The sequence below is a fragment of the Sinocyclocheilus anshuiensis genome, unplaced genomic scaffold (assembly GCF_001515605.1).
Source record: "Sinocyclocheilus anshuiensis isolate Anshui unplaced genomic scaffold, SAMN03320099.WGS_v1.1 scaffold38, whole genome shotgun sequence".
Lineage (NCBI taxonomy): Eukaryota > Metazoa > Chordata > Actinopteri > Cypriniformes > Cyprinidae > Sinocyclocheilus > Sinocyclocheilus anshuiensis.
Genome location: NW_015544213.1, coordinates 1398300 through 1411396, shown reverse-complemented (window position 1 = coordinate 1411396; position 13097 = coordinate 1398300). Strand labels below are relative to the sequence as shown.

General features: G+C 35.8%; 2 protein-coding genes across 4 annotated transcripts in view; one reads left to right on the top strand and one right to left on the bottom strand.

Moving 5' to 3' along the window:
• Positions 1 to 5173, top strand: part of LOC107697150 (angiopoietin-related protein 7-like) — a 17193-nt gene extending 12020 nt beyond the window's left edge. For both annotated transcript variants that reach the window (XM_016497810.1, XM_016497809.1), the window contains 3 exons: positions 735 to 951; positions 2991 to 3186; positions 4563 to 5173. In XM_016497810.1, the coding sequence (XP_016353296.1) occupies positions 735 to 951; positions 2991 to 3186; positions 4563 to 4709 (560 nt within the window). In that variant the 3' untranslated portion in view covers positions 4710 to 5173. The remainder of the gene's footprint in view (positions 1 to 734; positions 952 to 2990; positions 3187 to 4562) is intronic.
• An 878-nt stretch (positions 5174 to 6051) lies between these two features.
• The window catches only part of LOC107697144 (sorting nexin-9-like), a 26028-nt gene continuing 18982 nt past the window's right edge, over positions 6052 to 13097 (bottom strand). For both annotated transcript variants that reach the window (XM_016497801.1, XM_016497802.1), the window contains 6 exons: positions 11145 to 11222; positions 10837 to 10913; positions 8558 to 8647; positions 8212 to 8326; positions 6647 to 6738; positions 6052 to 6556 (listed from right to left, as the gene is read on the bottom strand). In XM_016497801.1, the coding sequence (XP_016353287.1) occupies positions 6509 to 6556; positions 6647 to 6738; positions 8212 to 8326; positions 8558 to 8647; positions 10837 to 10913; positions 11145 to 11222 (500 nt within the window). In that variant the 3' untranslated portion in view covers positions 6052 to 6508. The remainder of the gene's footprint in view (positions 6557 to 6646; positions 6739 to 8211; positions 8327 to 8557; positions 8648 to 10836; positions 10914 to 11144; positions 11223 to 13097) is intronic.

The following is a 13097-nucleotide window of genomic DNA, read 5'->3' as shown; positions in this document are numbered from 1 at the left end:
TATATATATATATATATATATATATATATATACACACATACACACACAGTGGAGATCAAAATTAGAGAACAACCTACAATTTCCTACATTTCAAGGCCACTGCTTAGTCCTATTTGAAGTTATCCTAACAGGAGTTGAAGGGCAGTTTTTTAAGCATATTTCATAAATTGATTGTATTCTGAAGCACAGTATAAAACAACTTAAATGCGAAAAAGAACTGATCAAAATTAGAGAACACAGTTTTAGGGAAAGTACACATCTGAACATCCTTTTAGAAAAATGCCTTTTGCTGAGCCGTACTGTCCTCTATATTGAAATGTTTTGCTGGAAATCCGCTGTGGATGAATCATTGGGTTATTTTTATATCGTTTATAGAAAAATTTAGAGACTTTCAAAACCGTAGCAAAAGAAACTGATAATGAACATCTAAATTATTCTCTTTTATGTCTAGTAAGACTTCAGTTTTGTGCTGAAATAGCACCATTGGGGTGCATGAGGAACCTTCTGAGGCTTAAAATAGCATGTGCAAATATCATTTTGATGACCTACAAAACACTTCCTGACCATAAGTATAATTGCAGTGGTTATAAGATGAAAACCAAATGACTTGGCATGTGCATTAAACTCATAAAAAGAGATTTGATTGTTGAATGCTTGAATGTATACTCTTTTAACATTTCCTTCCTAATAAAAACATGGTCATAATTGGAGTCCATGCATAATGTATGTCTCAGGTGGCGGCTGGACTGTGATCCAGTGTAGACAAGGTGGCTCCGTGAACTTTGACTGCAGCTGGAAGGAGTATAAAGAGGGATTTGGAGACCTGCACACCGAATACTGGCTGGGAAATGAACACATCCATGACCTGAGCAGTCAGGGAGACTATATGCTCCGTATTGACCTGGAGGACTGGAGCGGGAAACACAAACACGCTGTTTATCAGAGTTTCAGGTGAAGAAGTTTTATTTATATAGCGCCTTTCCATAGCTCAAGGTCACTTTTCTTAATGCTATACAAAACATTTGCACACCCGCATACACAATACAAACACATAAGGCCACATATAGCCACATTATCCAAAATACATATTAAAAGATACGTTTTTAGCTGAGTCTTGAAGGTAGACAAAGATGATATATTATGACGTGTAAGCAGTAGCGAATTCCATCATTTAGGAGCACTAACACTAAATGACCTACCACCTACAGTGGACAGCCGAAAACGAGGAATAACGGTATCGCTGGAAATGAAGTGTCCCCAACTAAGCAAGCCAGAGGCGACAGCGGCAAGGAACCAAAAACTCCATCGGTATATTAAAAGATACGTTTTTAGCTGAGTCTTGACAAAGATGATATATTATGACGTGTAAGCAGTAGCGAATTCCATAATTTAGGAGCATTAACACTAAATGACCTACCACCTACAGTGGACAGCCGAAAACGAGGAATGGACAAGAGACCAAGCTCAGATGATCTGAGGGACCGGGCAGGAGAGTTAGGAGTACAGTAAGTCAGACAGACATGGAGGCGCAAGACCATTTAATGCCTTAAATGTTAGAAGTAATATCTTAAAGATCATGCAGTAGAGGAGTAATGTGAGCAGAACGCCTGGCGGAGGTGAGAACTCTTGCTGCTGAGTTTTGAACATACTGTAACCTTGAAATAAGTTTTTTTTAGGCAGACCAAGAAATAGAGCATTGCAATAATCCAGACGTGATGTGATTAATGCATGAATTAAGATTTCAGCATCAGCTAGAGTTAGAGAAGATCGAAGACGTGCAATATTACGAAGATGGAAAAAAGAGGTTTTAACAACAGAAGAAATATGAGAGGCAAAAGATAGAGATGAGTCAAATAAGACACCAAGATTACGGACAGATGAAAAAGGCTTAACATGAACCTAGTCAATTTCAAAGGACAGGTCCATCCTTTAGACTGAGGTAGCAGAGCCAATCATCAATATTTCAGTCTTGTTATTATTTAGTTTAAGGAAATTCAAGGACATCCAATGCTTGATATCCCTGATACATGCAGTAAGTGAGTCAGGCAGTTATGACCTATCAGAGCTAAAATTGAATGTCATCAGCATAGCAATGAAATTGAAGTCCATGCATGCATATGATGTCACCAAGTGTATACATATAAATGATAAACAGAAGTGGACCAAGAACTGAACCTTGAGGTACACCCTGTCAAACTGGAGCAGTGGCAAGGAAATTCAAGGACATCCAATGCTTGATATCCCTGATGCATGCAGTAAGTGAGTCAGGCAGTGATGACCTATCAGAGCTGGTGGTTAGGTAAAATTGAATGTCATCAGCATAGCAATGAAATTGAAGTCCATGCATGCATATGATGTCACCAAGTGGATACATATAAATGATAAACAGAAGTGGACCAAGAACTGAACCTTGAGGTACACCCTGTCAAACTGGAACAGTGGCAGATTTATACCCTTGTATGGTGATATAATATTTTCTATCGCTGATGTAGGAAATGAGCCAGGAAAGAGCTGAACCAGTGATACCGATATCAGAAAGGCGAGAGATGAGCATTTCGTGGCAGACTGTGTCAAATGCAGAGCTTATATCAAGAAGAATCAAGATGTTTATTAACCCAGAATCCATGGACCGAAGAATGTCATTAACCACACGAAGAAGAGCAGTTTCAGTGCTATGTGATGAACGAAATCCTGACTAGTTCAAAAAGGCCATTAGCATTTAAGTAAGATCTCAATTGTGAAGCCACAACTTTTTCAAGAATTTTACTTAAGAATGGTAAATTTGAGATTGGCCTATAATTGAAGCACATCCATCACTGACGGACTGGAAGGACTTCATATGGATGCACAAAGTTTAATAGTGATTAAACATCTGGCCTTGTAATTGAAAACACTTCAAACCCTTGATGAACGATCAGTGTTGTGTTTGTGAGGAAATTCAGCACTTTGTGTGTGTGTGTGTGTGTGTGTGTGTGTGTGTGTGTTTGCAGTGTGGAGGACGAGAGCACTCAGTACCGTCTGCATGTGTCGGGCTTTAGCGGGACAGTGGAGGACTCCTTCAGCTGGTATCATGACAAGCAGAGCTTCAGCACACCCGACACGGGCAACATCTGTGCCGAGATCTCCCACGCTGGCTGGTGGTACAACCAGTGTTTCTACGCAAACCTCAACGGCATCTACTACAAGGTATGATGTGGCCTGGTTGTTATAGACACAAAGGTTGTAGGTTTAAGCTCCAGAAGTGTTCATGAGCTGTTACTGTTGTTTTTGAGTAAGGCACTGAACCCCTGGTTTGGCTATGTAGTTGAAAATAAATAAATAAGTAAACAAACAAACAAATAAATTTTAAAAATTGCATTTAAATCTTTCATAAATTGTGATTTAAACTGCAAGTGTGTAATAGTTTAGCATGTTCCTAAAAACTATTATAGTTTTTATTCATATTTTGAATTAGACTTTATTTTGATGTTTTCTGTTTTCATTTTAATTTGAGTTTGTTTTAGTAATTTAGTTGTTGTTTTTTTATACTTTTAAAAACAAAAATGTCTGTACATAGTTTTTATTCATTTTAATTTATTAGTTTAAGTTTAATTAGTACTAAAATTAAAATGAGAAATGTTGGCTCAACAAGGTGAAACAAAAATGTTAGTTTTTTAAATTTATTTATTTGATTTAATTTCAGTGAACATTTATTTTAGGTCCTGAAAATGTACCTAAAAAAATGCACCTAAATGAAAATTCTTGTATTTATGCTTTGAAAACCTTGTTTTTTTTATTACTTTTTTATGACCCTATGAAAGTTTTAATGACTCTTTATGACTCTTGAAAAATGACTCTTTGACATCTTTAAGTTCCATCAAAATAATTTTTCAAAGTTCAAAGGGTCAAATGATCTGAACATGAAAACATGCTAACCTAACAAAATTATGAGGGTCTACAAAATTATTCTCTGTGATATAATTTACTGTGTAATGAATTTCTTGGCACTTGAACAACAAAATGGTTTTAGCAAGCTGCTTATATTACACTGACATTTTTGTAAGTAAATAAAATAAAATTGCTAAATGAAGAATAATTGAAAAATATGAATTTAATTAAAATCTTTCATACATTTCATATAACCTGTAAGTGTGTAATATTTTAGCATGTTCATTTATTTTATTTTTTTATTTAATGTAGTTTTTGATCAATGTATCATTGATATACTATTATAGTTTTCATTAATATTTGGAATTTTTAGTTGTCTTAGTACTTATTTAGTTTTAAATGGTTTTAGCAAGCTGGTTTTATTACACTGACTTTTTTGTGTAAATAAATCAATAATACAATTATGGCATATGGCAAATCTGTTGTCTTTCAAGTTCAGGACTGTTACATCAACTAGTCACACAAAAATACCAAAATTAATTTTAATTTAGAAAAACATACTGATCATAAAAGGTGTGTTCAAGTCATTCTCTGTATGAATAAATGCATAGACCTAAAAAGTGTAAAGATGTACTCAAATCAGAAGCTAAGAATCTCTGCTGATGTCTAACTGATTCGGTTATCCTGATGGACAGGGCGGCCGCTACTCGCTGAAGGGGAAGAACCCTCTTGGTCCGGACGGTATCGTGTGGTACACCTGGAAAGATTCGGATTATTACTCTCTGAGGAAGGTCAGCATGATGATCCGACCCAGAATCTTCAGACAGCATCTGTCACCCTGAATCAGGCTCGACCAATGAGCTCGGGCCCATACGTCAACCAGCCAATCACAGCTCTCAGAGCCACTGCGAAGCAGGACGGATGGATCCTTCCATAGTGAAACAGAGGAAAATCTGTGTATGGACTGAATGTCTTGTCCAGACAGTGAAACCATTTAAGGTTTATACCAAAGACTAGAGAAGGACAGCTCTTGAGATAGTGTTTGCCATTCAGTGAGTCTAATGTGTTACATGCCTATATTTTCTGTACCCATGGTTTTAAGATTAAGAACATTTTGTTGACTTATTTTATAAATGTGTATTAAAAGTAGATTTAGTTTCTGTAGCATACAATGGGACCAAAGACCCTTTTGTTTCACAAAAAAGCCAAAAACACAGTAGCACAAAAAAATGTCATGTTCAAATGATGTGGAGTACGGTACCGAAAGCAAAAAAATAGTTTATGAAATGCCAAAAGTGATTGAAATAAAGAGGAAATGCTACAACTGTTGTTGAACTGGTCATTTTAAATATGTACTTATTTCTGTGTTATTATACATTTACCTTCGAGATGCTTTCCATTCGAAGCACAAAATATTGGTCTTATTAGTGTGTGAAGCACATTCAGACATAAAACAACACATCTTTTGAGACCGCCTCATTCATATTCTCCATAAACACACAGCATACTCACGGGGCTCCGTTTCCAAACCTTGAGAGCCGACTCGCTGTTAACAAACCAGCTTTCTTAAATAAAGTGCCTCTAATTAAGCAGTCACCATCTACATAAGCAGCTTGCTAGGTTTTGAGACATCCTCTATCGCAGGGTTTCCTGTTATTCATACCACATTCATTTTCAGACACTCGTACAGAGAAAAAAAAAAAACACTGCATAGCATACAAATCAGTTTTATTAAATCATAATCTCAATAGTTTTGTCATTGTGTGCAAAAGACTTGCAACCACTGCTATACATAAAAAAATATATGAACAACATGCATCAGGTGAAGTATAATTTCATTTTTATAGGATAGGAAATTGGTGATAATTGCACTGAGGTGGAAGCATCAAGCTGAGCATAATCTCTGTTTGTAATTTGGCTTTGGGGAGAGAGGAAAATAATGTCACAATGTCTCTTATGGGGAAAAAGTACCAGCCCTCCGGTTATCATCTCCAGAAACCTTCAATGAAAATGATTGGGGTTGTTTTTGTGACCAAACACAAACAGGATGATGCATCTGAAAGGCCACAGTAAAGTGCAGTGGGGAAAAAAAAGCTTTTTTTTTTTTTTTTTTTCAGGGGCTCTACAAAACAAGGCACAATCAAACTTGGCTTGGCCTCATATATGCACCAGAATCTGTTTCTGTTTTTTTTTTTTTGCAGGGTCTCTACAAAACAAGGCACAATCAAACTTGGCTTGGCCTCATATATGCACCAGAATCTGTTTAGATCACTTGTATAAAAGCACGTAATGTTACGTCTCTCTCTGCATCTTTCATATTTATCATTAATCAAAACTAACAAGGCCATAACAGAACTTGGAACATCCATCAAATCAACAACTACATAATTATAATAATTAAAGCCCCCATATAATCTGATATTTTAGTCACAATCTGTAGCTGCTTTTTAAAAACACTCGAGCTTGGCCAGTTCTCATGCAGGACACGGATCGATGCTATCTTTGGCCGGAGATGGACAGGATATTTTTATGGCACTGACATCATGACACAGATAGCATGCATAGAAAAACAGAACGAGAATAATCATGTAAGAAGAACAGAGAGAAAGAGTGAGGCAACTTCTGGACGGCCGCTCTGCCGTTACATAGTAGTGAACCGACTGTGAGCGTGTCGTAGTTTCTCTGCAATCTGCCAAAACATAAAAAACAAGTCAACGGTTTAACATCTCCAAACATTATGGCACGCTTTTTAACTTTTACTATTGTTTAGACACTTTACCATCTCATAGAATTTGACTTGCTGCTCCAGGTACTGCTGCATCACCCTGTTGTAGTCATAGATACGGTTGCTATGGAAGTGGTTCATTTCCGCTGCATAGAGGACAAGATGTGTCAAAATCACTTCAATGTTGTTCTTTTTTCAATTAAATTATTATAGATAGAAAAATAAAATTAAATAAAATATCTCAATAGATTGACACAAATTACAACATAACAAAAAACATTCAAGAAGAATAGAAAACGAAATAAAAATATAATAAAAAAAATAAACAATATAATATTTTTTGATAGGAATTAATACTTTCATTCAGCAAGGATGCATTAAATTGACTATAAATGTCTGTTGTCACTTTTTATGTTACAAAAGATTTCTAACTTAAATAAACGTTTTGATGTTCTGTTGTTGTGAACTTTCTATTCATTAAAGAATCCTGAAAAAGTATTTATAATGGTTTCCACAAAATATTAAGCAGCAAAACTGATTTCAACATTGATAATAAAACAACAAATCAGCATATTAGAATGATTTCTGAAGGATCATGTGACACTGAAGACTGGAGTAATGATGCTGAAAATTCAGCTTTGCATCACAGAAATAAGTAATAAAATATATTAATGATCTATTATTGTATTTTTAATTGTAATATTATTTGGCAACGTTACTGTTTTTACTGTATTTTTAACAACATGAAGCCTTGGTGAACATGAGAGACTTTGAAAAACATGAAACACACATATATATAGGAGTTCATCTTCTTGGTCTTCACACACATTACTCTTGAGAAGAGTCTCTGGGATAAAGATGCTAGTAGGTGCATGTATTTTATTTTTGTTCAAAATAGCAATTATTGCTGTTTTTCTGTTATTAATCTGAATTTTAGTATTTAGTATTTTAACACCTACAGCCCATATTTTCCCACTGGCTCATTTAGGTCTCATTAATGCTCTCAAAAGGAAACTCAAACTACAATGTTTAATGAATAATGAATAATGAATTAATTAGAGGACATTTTGTGAACAATTTCTATAGTAAAAGATATATATGAATATGGTATTAATTTTAATATACTATATATATATAGCCTATATATATATATATATATATATATATATAGTAATAAAACATTATTATACACTATGATAAATCCTTTTATTTTACAAAGTCATGTTGTGCAGTATAACAAAATACAATAAAATAAAACGATGCAGTAACAGTAGTACAAGAAAATAACATTTTAAAATTGTGATTTTTTTTCCTCTTTACAGATTTCAAGTAAAAAAAAAAAAAAAACTTTGCATAGATAGAAAAATGTATATTGACTAACGAAATTTTCATGGCTTTTGCGATTCTGGAAATCACTGATATTTTCAGGTTTTCCAGCCCCGTGGGAACCCTGTACTTAACTCTGTTTGTGTCTGTTGGGTCTTTTGAAAATTATAGTTATGTTTCCAGCATTCTAATGTTGTGCTAACATCATGTAAGACTTAGTGTAATTATGACTTATTCTGAAATGTAATACTTTTACAGGTTGTTTTGTGGCCACTGTAAGTAGATGGCAATACCTTGCAGAGAGTATGACATGGTGCTGGCACGTTTAGACATGGTGGTCTTATCTGAGGGGGTGATTTTACCGGCAGCCACTAGTTTATCTGCTTCCTTTACCTTCTCTATGGCAGCCTGTGTGAGAGAAAGAGAGCTCAAAATGCAGTCAGCCAAGTCAATTCTCCAATTTTCATATCTTTGTATATCATCTACAGCTCTATTCAAACACCTAGTGAGCTGCCTAAAAGATCACTTATGAGGTTCTATGACGGTTAGGACGCTCACTAAGTTTTAAAACGGAGTTTGAGTCTATAAGGATGCTAGTCTGCACGCTGACATGGTGAGTAGAAGTACTTTCTCGTTTACCTTGTGAACTCCAACAGTATCAGGAAAGCATCCCAGCAGACCTTTGTACTCATTGTTAGTTTCCATGAGGAAGTGAAGGTCTTTCTTGGGCTAGAGAGAGAAAGACAGACAAAACTTAAAGGAACACTCAACTATTTTTGAAAATAGGCTAATTTTCCAACTCCCCTAGAGTTAAACAGTTGAGTTTTACCGTTTTCGAATTCATTCAGTCGATCTCTGGGTCTGGCGGTAGAACTTTTAGCTGTAGCTTAGCATAGATCATTGAATCTGATTAGACCGTTAGCATCTCGCTCAAAAAGGACCAAAGAGTTTCTATATTTTTCCTATTTAAAACTTGACTCTTCTGTAGTTACATTGTGTACTAAGGAAAATGAAAAGTTGCGATTTTCTAGGCTGATATGGCTAGGAACTATACTCGCATTCCGGCGTAATTATCAAGGAACTTTGCTGCCGTACCATGGGTGCAGCAGGCGCAATGATATTACGCAGCGCCTGAAAATAGTCCCCAGCACACTCCCTGTGCAAGCAGGTGGTCACGTTGGTTATGATGACGGAAGTCAGCCTATTTTCAGGCACTGAAAATAGGCCTAGAAAATCGCAACTTTTCATTTTCCGTCGGTCTTAGTACACGATGTAACTACAGAAGAGTCAAGTTTTAAATAGGAAAAATATAGAAACTCTTTGGTCATTTTTGAGCGAGATGCTAACGGTCTAATCAGATTCAATGATCTATGCTAAGCTACAGCTAAAAGTGCTACCGCCAGACCCGGAGATCGGCTGAATGGATTCGAAAACGGTAAAACTCAACTGTTTAACTCTAGGGGAGTTGGAAAATGAGCCTATTTTCAAAAATAGTGGAGTGTTCCTTTAATGATTAAATCAGATGGTGCACAAACACACCCATGGTCACTTCCTTCAACCGCTCACGAAACGTTTACAAGACTTGCACACATATGCATGCGTACACACAGAAACGCTCCCACTCGCAGACAAGAATCAGAATTCAACTGGGCTAAAACAGCCATTAACAACTAGAGAAAAGTGCAAACTAAAACAATTAATTCCCTTACAACTAGACTCAATTAATCATTAAACAACAGGCAATTCAGTTCCAGTCCTCTAACCTGATTGGACAACAGCAACAGAGTGGCCATAACTATTCTAATTATAAAATTTGAATTAAATGTAATTAAATGAAATTTACGTAAACCGACAAAAACATTGGTCTGTAACTTCAGTTTGACTCTGTTTACACTCTCTTGTGGGATCCAATCATATGCAGTCAACGTTTAATGATGCAAAAAAAGGTTCAGAGGTAGTCAGAAACGCATATGACATCACCTTCATAGTGTAAACACTAATACACTACAGGTAGTATCTATCTTTTGCATTTTTAATCTTAATATCTTTGAAGACATTCCATTTCACTGCTAGATCTCATGAAGGGTTAACGGAGCTCTAAAAGTTTTCAAGGCTACACTGGAGACAAATCAGACAAACACCTTCAACAATCACAGTTTGGAGGCCAAACAACAACCAGGTTTTCAGTCATTGAATGTTTCAGTGGTAAGGTTGAAGATAAATAACACAAGGCTATATGAATGTGGATCACATAACTATGGCTTCCTCCGACCTACACAGCTGCTTTCAGGGTCCTGATCCTGATTATTTTGCGATAATGACCTTACACGCATTACTATTCAAAAGTTTGGGATCAGTAAGATTTTTCTGAAATACATACTTTTGATCAGTGACAGTAAAGACATTACTAAGATTTCTATTTCAAGTAAATGATGTTCTTTTGAACTTTATATTCATCAGAGAATCCTGGAAAAAATATATCACTGTTTCCACAAAAATATTAAATTAAATTACAGTTTTTTTTAACATTGATAATAAGAAATGTTTCTTGAGCAGAAGGATCATGTGACACTGAGTAAATTACATTTTAAAATAAAAAAACAGATATTTTAAATTATGTAATAATATTTCTCAACATAACTGTTTCTACTGTATTTTTGAAAAAATAAATGCAGCCTTTATGAGCATAAAAGCAAGCATAAGAGCAATGTTTCAAAAACACTGAAAAAAAATCTTGCTGACCCTCAAGTTTTGAATGGTAGTGTAATTTAAAAGACGGTAATATATAAGGATGTTTTGATGCACAAATAGTTACACTTCTCCTATAACATAAGAGGCTGCAAGAGACGTAACTTCCTAATATAAGAGAGAACTGAGATATTCTAGAGTAAGTGTTTTATCTCAGGTTTTTTTACTACCTGCTCCGCCACCATCTGAGCAATTTCCTCGTAGGTCTTTCCTGCTGCCGTCAGTGCGTCTGTGAGCGCAGCCTCTCCTTTAAGTCAAACAAAACCACACATTCAGGAAAAAAAAAAACAGACTAATGGTTGAACATCGAACATAAAGACTGCTGGTTAAAGCTCAAGAGAGTTGAGTTGAACAAGAGAGTTGAACAAGAAAATGCTCAATTAAGTTTCTCAGAACTAGACCAGATGGTAAAAAGAGAACTAAGTATTTTTACCTCATTAAAGTTCTTTAGTAAGAGGAATCAAATAGTTTCTGATACCTTCATATCCACTGCTGGTGAACACTGAGGACAGGTTTTGGAAAGCTTTGCCAATCCGCTGATATTCCTTTGGAAGAGCTGAGAAAAACAAACAGGAAATAAGACTAATCAACTTGAGACTCTTAAAACTTGAAGTATGACATTTAATTTGTAATTATTTTTTTTTTTAAAGAAAATATCACAATGCACTCCCGCTGAATTTTGCTTGAACAGTGAGACATGAGCCCCTGTTTCTGAGGTACAAAATCTCAGGAACAGGCAAATTTTGCTCATAATATATTTGAAAATGTAATTTATTCCTGTGATGCAAAGCTAAAAATTTAGCATCACTACTCCAGTCTTCAGTGTCACATGATCCTTCAGAAATCATTCTAATATTCCGATTTACTAATCAAGAAACTTTTTTTTTTATCATTATCAATGTTGAAAACAGTTGTGCTGCTTATTTCATTTTTATGAATCTTTGATGAATAGAAAGTTAAAAAAGAACTTAGAGTCTATACACACACACACACACACACACACATATTTAGCACAGTGCTCTTTTATTTAGCACAGTGGCTAGATTAACAAATAACCAGACGCCACCCGATCTAAATATTCCCTCACAGTTTAATAGTAATGACTTTATGAATTTCTTCACTGAAAAAATAGATAAAATCAGAAATACAATAACAAATGTAGATTCTACAGCGTATAATACTTCAGCTTCATTCATTGCACCAAAAGATAAACTGCAGTGCTTTACAACTATAGGACAGGAAGAGCTAAATAAACTTATCACTGCATCTAAACCAATACCGTTGACTTGATTGCAAAGATACTATTTAAACTGAGCTGGATGTTGACATCACTGAATTCAATGATGAACTGTCTTTAACTGAAAAATGTGTGTTTACTATTGTCATTTTGCATTATTGACACTATTTTCCTAATTAATGCTGTTCAGTTGCTTTGACACAATCTGTATTGTTAAAAGCGCTATATAAATAAAGGTGACTTGACTTGACTTGACATATATATACATACATACATACATACATACATATACAGTGGGTACAGAAAATAATCACCCCCCTTTAAAATAATCACATTTTGTTGCTTTGCTGGACACAGTTTTTGTTTTAAGGATCACCCCCCTCCTAAAAATGACTCGTAAACTCAATCAGGTGTAGCTAATCACCTCCTCAATGGCACACAAAGCCATTTGACTTTCAACTGTGATCGGCTGTGCTCATTTTGATCAGCTCAGCATAAAAAAAGAGCTTTCCTGGAGCATTTCAGTACTTGGTAGTGCAACTGAAGCAAACAATCAACTATGGGTGGCAAAGCACTGTCAAAAGATCTCCGGGATAAAGTTGTGGACAGGCACAAGTCAGGAGATGGATACAAAAACATTTCAAAGGCTTTATCAATGCCTAGAAGCACAGTGAAGTCTATTATTAACACAGACCCTCCCTGGATCAGGACGTCGCTCAAAACTGGACGAAAGAGCCGGAGGAAACTGGTCAGAGAGGCGACCAAGAGACCTACAGCAACTCTGAAGCAGCTGCAGGAATTTATGACAAAGAGTGGTCATTGTGCGCATGTGACAACAATATCACAAATTCTCCACAAATGTGGCTTGTATGGGAGGGTTGCAAGAAAAAAGCCACTCCTCAAGAAAGGCCAAATATGCAGTCACGACTGAGCCAAAATGCACCTTAAAGATTCTGAGGCCACATGAGGCTAAAATTGAATTATCTGGCCTCAACACCAAACGATATGTCTGGCAGAAATCCAATACAGCTCACCATCCAAATAACACCATTCCTACAGTAAAGCATGGAGGTGGTGATATCCTTATATGGGGTGTTTCTCTGCAGCAGGGACTGGAGCACTTGTCAGGATAGAAGGAAAAATAAATGGGGCAAAATACTGTCAAATTCTTGAGGAAAATCTGCTGCCCTCTGC